The 15,467-nt window shown below is 38.8% G+C and overlaps 1 protein-coding gene across 1 annotated transcript in view; it reads right to left on the bottom strand.

The window, feature by feature from the left end:
- The window catches only part of CHM (CHM Rab escort protein), a 73,640-nt gene extending 58,815 nt beyond the window's left edge, over positions 1-14,825 (bottom strand). The window contains exons 1-2 of the mRNA XM_052813448.1: positions 14,717-14,825; positions 1,639-1,705 (exon numbers count right to left, since the gene is read on the bottom strand). Coding sequence (XP_052669408.1) covers positions 1,639-1,705; positions 14,717-14,765 — 116 coding nt within the window. The 5' untranslated portion in view covers positions 14,766-14,825. The remainder of the gene's footprint in view (positions 1-1,638; positions 1,706-14,716) is intronic.
- Positions 14,826-15,467: the final 642 nt, after the last annotated feature.

The following is a 15,467-nucleotide window of genomic DNA, read 5'->3' as shown; positions in this document are numbered from 1 at the left end:
GGTGAACAAGTACTAACAACCACAGCATCTAAGCTCACAGCACTCTTGCTGCTACCACCACCTCAAAAACACCTGTCACGCTTCTCTGCCAACATCCAGCAGGTATCAGCTAGAGATGTAACAGGTTGCCTGAAACTAATCTCCACATAGACTTTTACTGGTTATTAACAGTTATGATTTTACAGGTATACACGTAAGATATTCCCACCCCCACTTCAGATCAAATTTTGCCAAATTATCCACTTTGGTTGCACGCACAAATATTTACCGAGCTGAAGTGCAGAAATTTGTTTAATCTTAGAAAATTATTATGCATTTTAGACTATGGCAACATTTAGCAGCAGCAGTGCTGCTTAGGTAGTCCTTGCTTCCTGCTTATGACCCTCTCCCAAAACTGTATTAGCCCAGCAAATTGCGTAACTGCACTAACAATGGGACTGAAAAGGTACCAAGGGGACAGGAGCCAGCTACAATCAAGATCAGTGGCAATGCTGCAAAAAAAAAAAAAAAAAAAAGAAGTGTACAATCGTACCTTGATCTCACATAATGAACTACAGCAGGCACAGTGCAGGTGTCTAGCACAGAAATCTCACGAAATACACTGCATTTGTTACCTTCTAGAAAAACGCAGACAGTAAAGCAGCCTCAAAAGCTGCTTAGTAATGATTGATCACCTCAAAAGAGTGATGAGAAAATTTAGAGTTTTAAAGTGTTAGATGGGAGAGAGGGGTATTTTAAGAGTTCGTCTTGGTCGGCTCAGGCTCCAGCATTTGATCTCAAGCTTGCCTCAGAAACTAGAATTCTAGACTTGAATCATGCTACTAAATTTTGCTGAGCAGGGGTACAAATAAGCCGAGGTTCAAAGATCCTAATTTTTTTTCTAAAAACCAGTGTGCATTGTAGTGTATAGTTACACAGGATTTAAAAAAAAGATTAACTTTGGCTAATTGGTAAAGGGAAGTAAAATGAAACGTTAATCTCTTAAAAGGATGCATGAAATATGCTACTCCAAGTGCTTCAGCAAATCCTCCTATTTCAAAGTGCAACAGAAGTACTTTTTGAAACAACTGATTTCAGTGGTATTCTGTAGTCTTCTTACAAACTGATTTAGCATGGGGTAGAGAGAAGACAGCAAAGAAAGAAGAGTGCTGTGTTCATCTCCTGCCTTACCAGCCAGATTTTACTTGTCTTCATTCTGGTAACAATTAAAATGCAAAAATACTTTTATCTTCTCTAGGCATTGAGAACTGACACAAATGAGATACTAGTAAAACATTTTGTCATTAAATGATAATGGTTCAGGTAAAAATTCTCACAAAACCAAAATGGGATAATTGCTGTCAGGAATGATAATGAAGGGCACTAAACCTGTAACCATTCCTGTCTATATGAAAGAAGGAGCCATCAGCGGCATCCTTGACCACACCACTTATGTTCCAAATTACTGACCTAGGATGCAAAAATTGCCTGTTCTGTTGATGGAAATAACACCCCAAAAATAAGGTAGAGACAGAAGTGTACGATTACTAGATGCCACATGAACACAAAACACAAGTCCTGAAGGGCACACTGACAAAGACACAGATATACTTCTAGCCAGTTTAACTCTTGAAAAGGAAAATTATTGGAGTAACTTACGAATCAACATGAAGAACTCTCTGGCCACTCCTGGCACATGCCGCTGCAATAATAGATTCAGGCAAACCTGTAAGAACACATGCAATTTTTAGAACTTAGTACGCTAAGACATATTAAAAAATGAATTCAAGTTAGAACTTGGTCAGAAACAGGCAATTCAAACAAAAGAAAGTTTACAATATGAGTCACTGAAATTTTTAATACTCTCATGCTACTAAAATAACGAACACTATTTTGTGTTCATTAACATTTTTCTATAACCCTCTTGAATGTAACACTTTTTTTTTTTTAATAATTGTATGGCACATGTCACTTGCAAACACTTCTACCTCTGAGTTAAAGCTTGTCACCAGTGAATTCTCTAGACACCTTGTTATCATAAACAGACTGAGCACTTGCCAGCTCGGTATCCAAATTTTAATGCGATGCTCTGTAACTGTATCCCTCCTGATACAGACAGGCATTATCTGAGGGCATTTTTGTGATATTTTTGTTCACTTCAAAGTGTCTGACATAATGTAAAGACTGTGTAACAAGCCATTAAAATGGTATTTTAAAATTAAGAAATTTATGGTAAATGCTGCATGCCCTCGTATATTGTCCAAGGATGCATCAGAAAGTGTGAGGGTATAAACCTGTTGGGATGGCATTAAACGATTGCGTATGGCAGAGTCCTACCCGGTGCTCTCTCCTCCATATCATCAGATGCCAAACATCTCTAGTGTGAACAGGTCTCAGAACTGTATCTGGACTTTGTTTCCGATTGAACTAATTGGTTTGCTCCAAAAGAGTGCACAGGAACGCACTCAATATTCTGCATGCAGACCAAGACCTGAGTGTAAACAGAAAAGCTAAACTAACAGCACGGGTGTACTTTCACTTCGTATTTAAGGGTAGTGTTAGGGGCAGAATGAATGCAAGATGGTTGCTGTTAAAGTGGTATCCCTATCAAAATCTCCCACGTCATGAAATTACGCTGTCAAATCAGAATGTTTTCACCATATTTAGAAAAGATATGTAGTTAAAAAAAAACCAACCCAAAACCAAAAGGCTAGTGATAGTTCTCTACCAGCAATGCCTGCTTGGAATGGCACATGATCGCAATTAGAAGTTTAATAAATAAATGAGGCTGTTCTCTAACTTCTACTCCCACTCACCAGATTTTTACATGCACAGTTAGATGACTTGGATTTCTGACTAGATTCAGAAAAGAAGTATATCTAAAAAGCACGATGGCACTAGCTTTGCTGAAATCTCTTTTTAAATGATCTATTGGCTGTTTAAGCAGGTAATTCAGTAAAAGCGATTAAAATTCAAAGGGACTGGTATTAGGAGACACTTAAGCTACGTATTCAATTAAGGGATGAGATTAAACAAAGCAAAAAGAGTGTTTCACTGATCTGATTTACAGTGCAGCACCAGAAACAGCTGTACTACTACAACTGAAGAGAGACAGAACTGAAAGTGGAAAAAGCAGGTGTAGTAGGGCACAAACTTCTTTGGCTAGCTTCACACCAAACATCATCTTCATGAGAATTTCAGGCCTGCAGTTGTCTATTTCCTCAGAGAGAATATTGCCTTCACAAACAAATAAAAGGTCATCATGCTGCCAATCTCATGACTCATTTAAAACACATAATGCAACATGTGAAAGGTTACTGGACAACTGTTTACTATTTGTAAGGTATCAGTTTTCACTTACCTAGAGTAAGAAGCTGTTAGACTTTAATGGGATATTAAGTACAATTTAGTACTCACAGAGACAGAACAAATAATTTTAAAGGGTTGAGCCAGTCTTTATTAATTCTAGAACCAGAAATGCAGTCTAGAAAATACCTAGCAGGACTTAGATACACAAGACATAGTTTCATGAACTCTTTAATCCAGCAAAGGCAAACACAACCATCAAAATAAAGAGATTCAACCTCTCTATCCCTATCTTCGGCCATTCCTGACCTCCTTCCACATGAAGTAGGTAGGCAGTTTTTGGCAGACCAGTTCCATTATGGTGTTGACAGTCCAAAAGTACAAATATTTGTATCAATACATGGAAAGAGGTTTAAGACAAGCGTGACAAATTTTCCAGGAAAATAGCTACAACTTCCCTGCAAATTTTCCATTTTTAACACTTAATATTTTCATGGATTAAAAAAAAGAAAATCCTTTTCTGAATTGATAAAACAGAAAAAGTTACAATAGTTTTGCATTGCTGACCTTCCACAGCAAGTGAAGACTTATCATGGAATTAATCTCTGGGGGTAGAAAGAGGGATGAACAATCGCATCAGTTCCTGGGACAGTCGTTCCACAGCCTAGAAACGCCAATAGTCTATGAAGTTGAATTTTTTGAAGAACTCAAAACACAGACCATTCTGAACAAAGAGACAAGGAGAAAATACGTAACTGCAGCACACACTTCAGCACTGTCACAAGATCCTGGATGCACACAGTCTTATTGTGTGAAAGCAACTCCACATTCAGCTGTCCTCCGAAAGTGTTTATATATACGTTCATTTCTCTCCATCTATAAACTATCTGGAATAGAATCTACAACTACTATTTTGTTTGCAGTTCCTGAAAAAGGTTTTCTTTCCCTCATTTGGGCACACAGAATATTACTCTAGAAATGGAATTGAGAACCTTGTTTCTCCTTCCTTATTGATAAAAGCCACCGAGAAAGTGTTGTAAAACATCACCAGTGCTGCCTGGCTGACCAGGACTGGAGTTATAGCTACTAGGGCATAACTGATTGCTTTAAGCTTGATCCAATTGATACTGTGTTGGAGGTCTGTTCTTCCATTAACCTTGGATGAAATTGTTCCCTGAATTAGCTTCCTCGCTCTTGAAAGCTGGCATCAATTTTCTTCACCAACCCTTTGCTTGTAAGATACTGTGGCCCCCCAAGTACCCACTGGCAATAGAATGAGAAAGTGCAAGAAAGGCAAGGCCCATGCATTTTAGCTTTTGGAAAGGCTCTTAGAACAACTTGATGGACCAAGACACCATTTATTCTTCGGTGACAAAACCTTGGTAAACCAAAGAAATAAGACTGTGCCTTGGCACCAGTTTCTGAATTCTCTTCTCCAACAGAAATAAAAGCATGCGGAAAAAAGGTAGCTTTGACAAATGCAAGTTACTCCTACGTGTGATCTGGACTGTATGATGGTTACTTTACAAAAGCCTGTTCCAAGAAAGAAGGCTCTGGTAAACAGACCATTATAATATAGTTATAGATAGTCCCTCTCTACCTAAGAAAAAAATAAGTAACTTGGAAAAGCCTACCTAGAGAAATGGTAGAGATTTATTTAATGACAGCACACAAAGCTGAACTATCTCTTACAGGATGCTCACATAGTTGTGCAAAATAGATACCCTTCAGATTATTCAATAACAGAGAAATATATTCTTTTTATAAATTGTTCATCTTTGAAAACAGTTTCCTATTCTGAACTTCAATTTGTCAAAAACTCTAAGCTGGATTATACTCAAATTTTGAAATATGTTCAGACCCTAGCTACAGGGCCGAGCAGACTCCAAAACTTGTCACTCACAGTTTGGTTTGAAGATAATGATTTATTACAGAATTCAAGTGGTTGCAGGGGAAAGGCTATATCCCTAATATTGATTCTGAAGTTTCACTTATGCCTAATGAGTAAATAAAGCTGGGTGTTTCTAAGCTGTTTTTCTCATGAAGGATTATTCTAACACTTCCTGCCACTCGTCGCTCTTGGGGAACAGTCAACTTCTGTTTTGCCAGCTTAAGGGATGAAGGATTTAGCACTATAACCTGTGTCACTCATGATGTCTAATGTTTTTGAACAGGCAATTGGGTAATGATTTGGATCCAATAACTTGGATCAAAGAACAGCAAGATCTAAATGAGAATCTACATTTCCTTTCAGATTATATAAAAAAAAACTTCTAAGATTGTACTGCTATCAAAATCAGTAATCAAATTACTGAATCATCAAGAGATGTGCCCTCTGGTATAGTTAACAGAAACCAGCATTTTCCTACGAAGTTATTATGCATATTACTTACTGTGAAACGCAGCACACATCTCATTTTATTGTATCTGAAAAGGGCTATTGCAAAAGAACATTTTGTCCAATAAGGTTCCAAATCCAGACAATTTTTAGATTTGCAATGGTATTAGCAGGAAATAAGAAGTCTGAATAGGAATCGCATGATCCAACCACAAGAAAGCAGCAACAGATCCAGACTTCAGTACGTTATACATAAACATCTGGCAGCATAAAAGGGATTTATGTAGAGGAATAAGGAGTCCATACAATTCTTGTATCAATTTAGTATGCTGACTCAGAAGTTCTTCATATCTGAGGCAGAATCAATTCAGAAATAGCAGTGCTTGTTATCAAGAAGTATAACCACTTTCTGTGCTTCCTGGCCCTTTCATATCCCCCCTCTAGAATGCTTACACACGAAGTATTTGGATTATGTTAAACTGTCCTGCACCTCATTTCTCTTACCCGGAAAAACAAAGATAAAGAGTTTTCCTTCATGAAGGAGGACTGATCAGTACCAGCTGAAATCTCTATCATCATTCCTTAAAGCCATTGCCTTCTTTCTCCACTTACTAACCTCCATTTATCAGATGCAGTATTAGGTAAATTAGCCTCTCTGGCCTTCTCAAGGAAACATTAATTTAAAATTTCAATGAAGTAGGACATTACATCTGCAGACAGATATAAAAATAAGTACAAAATTAGAGATTTTACTCATTAGTGATCTCTGGGTCACTAACATGTTCTAATAGGTAGAATTTCGTAGGTACTTCTTGACACCTATCCAGAAAGCGATGCATTCGTATGAATCTGTGACACTGCCTCATTGAAATACAAGTGCAAAGTCAAAGTGAACCAACTTCTAAGTCCTTCTAGTATTGGCTGAGGAAGAGTGCTGACTACATACTTGCCCTTCTGTATTTGGACTTCTTGCATCCTGTCAGAAAGATACTGAAAAAATGGCAAGCAGATTAAATTGTAACAAGCTGGCTCTAACTAGACTAGCAAACATGGTGGCATAGCTCACTTCAGCGTGTAGAAACTGAAGTTAGTCCTACAAACTTTTCTGTTTCTCCAGCTATCTGTGTAACGCATTGGAAACTGCTGCATGAGATTCCAGGACTACATCAGAAACAGTTGCAGCACCAGAATGAAGTAACCCAGCAAACAGACAGTATAAACACTAGGTTCATGACAATCTTATGATGAAGAATACAGTCCACTTTTGATAGCATTAGTTTTCACCGCCAGCTGCCTAAGCACTATCTCTATTATAGCCTTCTTGGATACATAAGAGGCAGATTAATCTCAATAAATCTTACAGATGTGGCTGCAGCAAGCTGACCTTTAAGTCTACATCTGGTTGTTTCCAGCAACCTCTGACCAGGATAATCTCCATTATGAATTTTTGGACCTTCCCTACGAAGCAAAATCAGCCATACTCCTATTTTCAAGAATAATGGGTTTTACAAGTAAATAAGCAAGAAATAAAGGAATTAGCTACACATTATATAGAGTTATCAAGACGCCAATTTTACTTTTAGTTTCAACACAGCAAAATTAAAATTAGAGATAACTGCTAAGCTAGAAAACTCTTTTCTTCAGCTTTAAAAGCCAACTGATTTTAAAAGCTTTACAAAATAATGAAAAGTTATAATTCACCTCTCTGTAATCAAAAATTAATTTCAGGCTTACACATTGTGTCTCTTCTGATTAGCAGCTATACATAATGTTATAATGATGCACTGCCTCTTCAAGTGATTTTAAATGGATATATTCACTGCCCCAAGCAATTTATAAACTAAACAGCTTCATACGTGTGGAAGCATCTTGGTTCCTGAGTTGTTCACTGTAAACTGTTTCCCAGTCATCCAGCTGATAAGCTTTTACTGAATTACACAAGATTCATCTTGAAAAGGTTTAAATGTTTAATTTGCTTCACTGTATCTACTAAATAAATCACAAGTGGCTTTTTCATAATATAAAATGTTGAAGGGAAATATATTAAAAATGCTGGAACATAGACAATTTCAAAACAATCTTCTGGAGTCAGTCAGTTGACCAACTGCAATAAATTTTGTTTGCATCCAAACTTCTAAGAAGAGCAGAGCAGCTGACTCTGGAGAAGCTCACTACACAATCTTTATGGTATGTTTTTGGTATATGTAGAACTTAAAAGGCATTTTATAATTTAATTGCAAACAAAGTTGAAATAATTACTGTATAAAATATTTTAAGTTAAAGCTAGCTAACTAAAATTGATAATAGGTTTGATTAATTTTATTATATGCTTGTATTGCAGAACAATATCAGAAAATATTTCTGCATTACAGAATATGGTGGTGGCTCAGTGGGTGGCAACCCACTAAGACAAGTAAGAAACCATAACTGGTCAAGGAAGGAGCCACAAGTAAAAAGTTTCTTCTCCTAAATCAGTAATTCCATATAGTCATCTGTGTACCATCAGATGAACATGGCAATGGAATGTACCGAATCTCACAGTTCGTGCAAATAAACATTATTTAGAAAAGGAACAAAAGCAGACACTTATGCTCCAAATAAAAATTCAACTTGTTACTAAAGATCATGCTCAAACCCAGCAGTGTTCTCTGATGAGGGGGGAGAAAAAAAAAAAAATCAGTAAGAGAATGCACTTTCTGAATTTGGCTCCAAGTCATAACAGCCCAGGAAAATGAACATCAAAGGTATCAGAAAAATGAACATATATGAGATCTAGACAACAGCAAGAATACAAGGCAATTTTAGCTTATTAAACACTTACATAAAAATTTTATCACTGGATGAGTCATGTTGTCTTTGTATGGCAAAGTTCTACCGTATCTAAACATTTTGCTCATGGCATGTCTAAGACACAGAATCAATGTAAAAGGTTAAAAAACTAATACCCAATTTGGCAGACTGCTTTTTGAATTACTTCAAGGTGAGGAATTCTATTTACTGGAAAGGAACAGCAGCTTTACTTTTCACAATTAGAGGGCTACCTTCCAGGGGAAGGGCAATTTTCGAAGAAATATCAAATTTGTGTACTTTTATAGAAACAAATGTTATCTATATAAGTACATCTCCTTAAATCACTTCTATTAAGGAAGACAACAGGTAAAATCCAGAAGAAAAAAAATAAAATTGTATTGAATAAAGACGGTTTGTAAGTAGACTCCTCTAGCACATACTACAGCTATAAGTCTAATCTTTGTTTTACAACCAATAGCAGCAGGTAAAGAAAAACCAAAGCACATACGTTAAAATATCTGTAGAGCAAGACACACACTAAGTTTTATTTTTATCCAAGTCTTCTAATACTTTCACTTCCTTTTCCACCTCCCTACGGGAGGATAGCTTGCTCTCCTTGCTCCCTATAAGTTTTTAAACATTTCATAAAAGGAGATTTAAAAAGTAAAAAGTTTCTTCTCCTACATTGGTAATTCCATATAGTTGTCTGTATACCAACAGAGACTCTTACAAAATGCTTTGGTTGGCGCTAGAGCAACCTCAGTGCACCAGTGACTTAAAAAGAGATGAGTTCTTGCAGAAGGACTGAATTACTAGCTTTACGACCATTCTCCCAACAGTGGAATGACATTTTCTACTGGCGATAGACAAATATGTCTTTTCGATTACTCCTGATTCAGACTAGAATTTCAAAGTATCTTGCCAAGACTTTTTCTAAAGGACTTTTTCACCCTGATATGCAGATGACATACTCTATATTTTGACAGCAGGATCACAGGAGTACTAGTGTCTCTTATTTTGTAAGATCAGCAACATAATCTGGAAAACCCGAAGAACACTAGCAGGCGGAGAAGGACAACAAAAGGTTCACAAAATAATGAGTTTTCTTACAAGAGCAGCAAGGGACATTGCACAGTATCTGGGAAAGAATCCTATCTGAGATATCGGCAGGAGTCCAGGCCTCCAAGAAGGATATCACAGCACCTCTGCTACACAAAAAAATTCAGAATAGAAGGCATGCCAGAAAACCACCCATCAATTTTAGGTCAAGTTCAAAAAAAGTCAGTAAGAACATAAAGGTATGTTTACGCTTGGAGAATATGAAAAAAAATAAAGGGGGGTAGGGAAAAAATGGTGAGCCAGTGTTCATTTTGTTTGACATTTACATGGACAGGTAATGACTTATTTACAAATTGTAATAATAATATGGGTCTATTTCCTCCTTCTAGACATCAACATTACAAGTCAGTATCACTGTATTAGTCCACAATGACCACTGACATAAAAAAAATATCCATCTTAGCTGGTTTTCAATCTAGCTTTTGTTGCAAAACTCTAAATAGCTGCTGATGTAAACTGAAGACTGTATACTTATACGATAATGTAACCAAAATATCAGCCCAGAAGATGAATTAGGAAATATTTTAGGCACATCCTAAAGATATCCTGCAACAATAAAAACATTAGGAATTATTCGTTTTGCAATTTTTTTTTTTTAATGAATCTTCAATGTTAACTTTGTAATTCACATCTATAATATTTAGCTTAGTTTTTTGTTGTATTAGTTGTATTAGTATCTGGAAGTGATTTTTCCTAACACTGTACTTACATAAGATAAACATTAAGTACTTACACCACTCCCAGCATATCGAACAATAAATAATAGATTCTCCTGACAGGACTTTGATGACCTGGCAAAGCCCGAGTGCTTTCAGCCAAAATCATATGAAACCATAAATCACTCTTTATTTTATAGAATATTTCAAAATGGATTCCTGCTTTCTACCTTGAAAGTCATTTCATGTGTTATTTATAACCACTGAAAACCAGAATGGAAAGAAAATTGCATAGAACTAGAAAATTTACTGTGACTGCTTTTATAAAGAATAACTCCTTTTTAGAAAAAAATTGGAATTACTGGCAGACAAACTTGTGAATACAACCACCTTTTAAAGAGCCGTATCCTTTATTTTACAACTTCACCAGCAGTTAATACAGGCCCTCTGGAGTATCAGAGACAAGTTTAAGAAGTTAGGACTGAATATAATCCAATCAACTGAAGAAATTCAAAGCTAATGATGACCCTGCATCCTTATCCACACCACTTATAAATATGCGCAGCCATGTTGCAAATCTTTGCACTTGCAGTGGTTTCTGCCACAAATTCAACATTGCTGAATGTTTTGCTTATGAATTTTCCTGTTTGACAACTGCCTAAAGACAAAAGCTCTGTCATTGACTCCTACCTCTGAGTGTCACTCTCAAACAGATGGCTGTTTTTTGAGATAAATATTTATCTAAGAACTCATAATGTTGCCTCTTGCCATAAACGTACTACCGTTTTAATGCCTGCACTAATTTAAAAGTTGACCTCACAAAAGCTTACGAATAATGAACTCATTTAAAGGAACATGACTAATGCCCACCTTGAATTCCTCAAGCAAGCACTTAGATCAGCTCTCCAAACCTAGATTCTACAGGCTTTTAGACAAATAAAAGTCACTGAATACCGCTTTCCAAAGAACAGACCTTCCAAAATACCAGAATATGGTATTTGTTGCTTTGAGGATTGATGATATTGCATAATATCTGCTTTGGCAGAGAATCATCCAATAAACCCATTCCTGTTTGGTCAGTGGGTAACTTGACCGTAGTACTATATTCAAAAAGCAGGAAAGCAGGGATGTGAGAGGCTGGGGAGGAGGTGGGGGGAGGAAAGAATGACTTCCAACACTGTGACAAAAAAGAGGGTAGAACAAAAGAACAACAGCGTAACAGCTTTAATTCTCATATTGTGTTGCCATGGAAAATCTCAAGATATGCCCACCAATTTGATGTCATGATAATCTAGCTTTTTTTACAACTATGGATATAAATTCCTTGATAGCAGTGAAACTTTTGCTGCTCAACCCACCAGGACTAGTAGTTTTGTACTACACATCCATCTTGCTCTAAACTTGCCCACACAAGAAAATGTTTAATCTGGGTTAAGGAAAAGTAGTTTCTTCAATAAGCGAATTTACTTTTCCCATAGAAATATTGATGAAGTAATTGAACTTAAATGTTAAATGGAGCACTGATGACTAAAATTTAGTGTGAGGTTCCATTTTCATTAAGCTTACTACAGGGAAACAGTTAAATGAGCCTGAAATAAAAACAAATTCAAATCTAATGTTACTACTCAATCTAATTACTAAAATTAACAGATGCACAAATTATAAAACCAGAAAAAAGGCCACACATGCAGAAAAGAATGCAATTACTACTATGCAGTTAAAAAGATCATTAACACAAACATTGTAGTTATTACGACAATTAAATATCCATAGGTACACTCACAGCATTAGCACAGAGAGTTAAAGACAAGGCTAAAAGATTCCCTCTGGAGTCATTTCCCAGAAGAGAAGACAGATGAAAGTTTTACTTTGAATAATCTTCCATACTGAGTAATTTAATACAGATTTAAAACAAAAACCCAAACCAGTCAGTCAACAGTGTTAGTCACCATTTACGTATGTTCTTAGTAAAAAGGAATGCAAAGAAAAGACAAAATAAGTCCTAAAATGCAGAATTCTGAAAATCTTGAAATTAGTTAGAGCAGTAGTTTCTACAGGTGGGCAAAACCACATCCTTTAATACAAATCCACACCACCACCACCAAATACAGCAATATTTCAGAGGAAGAATTTAGCTCAAGGAATTTCCTTCCCCCAACATCAAAGCTCTAATATTACACAATCATTCCAAAGCCGGGAAGATTGTATTTGATGGGTGTCACGTGACAAACTCTCAGCGGCACAGACAGTTCAGCCAAAAGTGCCTTTGCTGGTGAACCGCCAATTTCAGGTGAATTCTTCTAATAGTGTGGCTAGGCATGCACAATCTCTTCCGTCTGTGATATCCTACCACCAACCACCACTCCCATGCAATGAGCAGCCTGGTATTACTTAACACACACATCCAGAAAGCACAACATACCATGGGTCGTGAAAGACAGCACACAAGAGTAGGCTGCCACTGCCCGAGCGATTCCCTTGGCCTGCACTCTGTGCCCGTGAGACCCCTCAGCACAAGGGTTGCCAGAGCTAGCTGCACTACATTCTACCTTTAACAAAAATTACAAAACCTCCAGAAGAAAATTTTGGCAGCAGGTTTTTACGCTTCCACTGGAATCATGAAAAGATGAAGTCTTATTTATGTAAGTTATAATCAGCTCTTTTAAAGAGGTAACACCTTCACTAGCTTCCTTAGTAGCTAGAATAGCTACTCCTACTCCTACTATTTTCACCTCCTAGTTTCCTTAGTAGCTAGAATAGCTAAATAGCCGAGCATTAATATTAATTTTATAAACCTCTGAGTTTCCCTTAATCTTCTACATCACCGCATCATCTACATAAATACTAATTTTCTCACGGCAGTAAAGAATGAATTACCCTCAAAAACCACAGAAGTTACACAATTTTTAAAATTTCACACTTTAGCTTGATACTTTAGCCTTTCGTTATTTACCATTCTTCTCATACACTCAAAATATTCATAAATCTGAACACATATGAAAATGTCAGATTCATTAGTAGGGCTCCCACTCCATACAACAGGGTTAAGAACAGAGAAGTGATCTCTTAATTTGCTCAAGAATTTCAATTTTGCATTTTTAGTAGAGACGGTCAACAATGGGGACAATGTATGTTTATAATCTCTCACAAACTCCAGAACTAAATCAGAAATCCTTTGAGCAACTACACATACACTGGAAGGGGATTGCTTTTTATGGTAAACGTTGAAAACAGCAATTACATTAAGAAACTCACCCATTCTATTTCAAATTGCTAGAAAAGTAATCTTAAAACTGAAGGACAAAATTTGACAGGTTAATGAACTCCAAAAACATAGTTCCTTGTTTCACCTGGAAAACAGTAACACTGTCTTCCCTTTTGTGCTCCAATCAACATCCTGAGCTGATCACGGGAGCTCTTCATAAATGCAAAAAAAATTTGACTGTAAATTTGGGACCTATAAACGGTAATGTATTTTGAACATTTTAAGACTAGCTCAACGCTGAATTTAAGGTGGGGGCTTATCAAGACCTGTTTGAACCAGGCCACTGTCACTGGGTTCTACAAAACACAAATCTATTTCAATACTTAAAGATTATTACGATACGCAAGCAGCAAATATCTTACTTCTGAAGGAATATTTCAGAATTTGTCTTGTAGTTACAGTGTTGTGGTATGTTTCAGTGAGACACTCAAGATCTGCATCATTATTCACCTTCACAGGCAACAGGATGAACTTTTACAGGGTATAGAAAGTGCAGGCAGTTCCAGAAAGTTCAGAGTTAAATCTCTGATATGTGCAATCATTCAATTTTATTTTTTGTTCATATACTGAGAAATACACTTTAATGAGGAGGACTCCAAAAAAAAAAAAGTTTTGGGTTATTTGTAAGCAGGCACAGAGATCAGAAAAAACTTTTAAAAGTTCTTGTATTATAGGATACAATTAAAAAAAAATATATTATTAGCATATACCACATACATATTGCAAGAACATGGAATTTAGCTCCTCAGAACTATTCTCAGTGCATACGAGTAAACTCGACCGGCAGGAAGGTATTTCAGGAAAGAGGGCTGCCAAGGGTGGCAGAGTCAGAGAAGGCTTTACGAAGTACCAAAGCAGCGCTTGATCTTCGGCGTGCAGGGGCAGGAGGTGCGCCTGACCGGCTCACAGGGACGGGGTTCGTGGCGGTCCCCCTCCCAGTTCAAGCCCCGCACCACACGCACCTCCGTGCCGCCTCTAGTTTTAAGCAAATCTTGACACTGACGTCTTACTAGCAACCCTAGAGCGGCCTGCGAGTCCCCGGGAGAGCGGCGCAGCGCTGTCCACGCAGGTACCCTCGGCAGGTACCCGCGGCAGCCCCAGGACCCCCCAGCCGCCGCCGCTGCCGCCCCACCGCCCTCAGCCGCCAGCTCTGCCCCGCGCCTCCCCGCTACCCCCTCTCGAGCACCGGCACCTCGACACCACCCGCCCGGCCCCCGCCACAGCAGCCGCAGAGCAACCCGCCGGCGCCGCGCCGTCTCCTACCCGTCCCTATCACCACCACATCAAACTCCGAGGGCAGGTTGTCCGCCATCTTGGGAGGGGCACCGTCACGTGGCCGGCGCTGGCGGAAACGGAGGGTGCCGCCGGCAGAGACTTCCGGCCGCCGCTCGCGGGGGCTGCTGGGAGATGTAGTTTTGGGCGCGAAGCCACTCCTCGCCAGGGCGCTCTCTTGTAGCTTCCATCTCACTGCGGGCTCACAGAGCTCTCTCCTTACAGCCCTTCTGTCAAGCATGCGGGAAACGCCAGCCTGCTTCTGTTCCGGCCGGCTCTTCACAAGACACTTGTGTGAAAAACAACTGCCCCTGCCCCGGGTCTCGTCCCCGCCGGCGGCCGCCCTCGCTGCTCCCTCACGTCCAAGCGCCAGGCTTTGCCTCCGTCCTCGCTCCGTCCCCCGTGGTCCCCGTTGGCCCACTCCTCCAGCCCGGCTCGGTCTTTCCGACCGGCGGCTGGCACGCAGGTCGCACCGAGGGTCCGTCCGACACGCCACACGCAGAGGTCGTCCCCTCCGCCGGGTCACTGGTGGAGGTGTGAAGCGGGAGGACCGACCGCCGTGGTGCTCCACTCCTCGCAGGCAGCCAGCGTGACCCGTCATCCCCTCTCCATCTGATCATCCACCCCATTTCTTACCCATCTAGGAACAGCGGTGAATGCATACGAGCTCGCAGCATCGATCGGTAAACTCTTGAAATACGATAACGTGACCGCATTCCACCTACTTACTTAAAATGCAAAA

The sequence above is a fragment of the Harpia harpyja genome, chromosome 18 (assembly GCF_026419915.1).
Source record: "Harpia harpyja isolate bHarHar1 chromosome 18, bHarHar1 primary haplotype, whole genome shotgun sequence".
NCBI classification, from domain to species: Eukaryota; Metazoa; Chordata; class Aves; order Accipitriformes; family Accipitridae; genus Harpia; species Harpia harpyja.
Note: the sequence above shows the minus strand (reverse complement) of the source record. Positions and strands in the feature narration are given on the sequence as shown.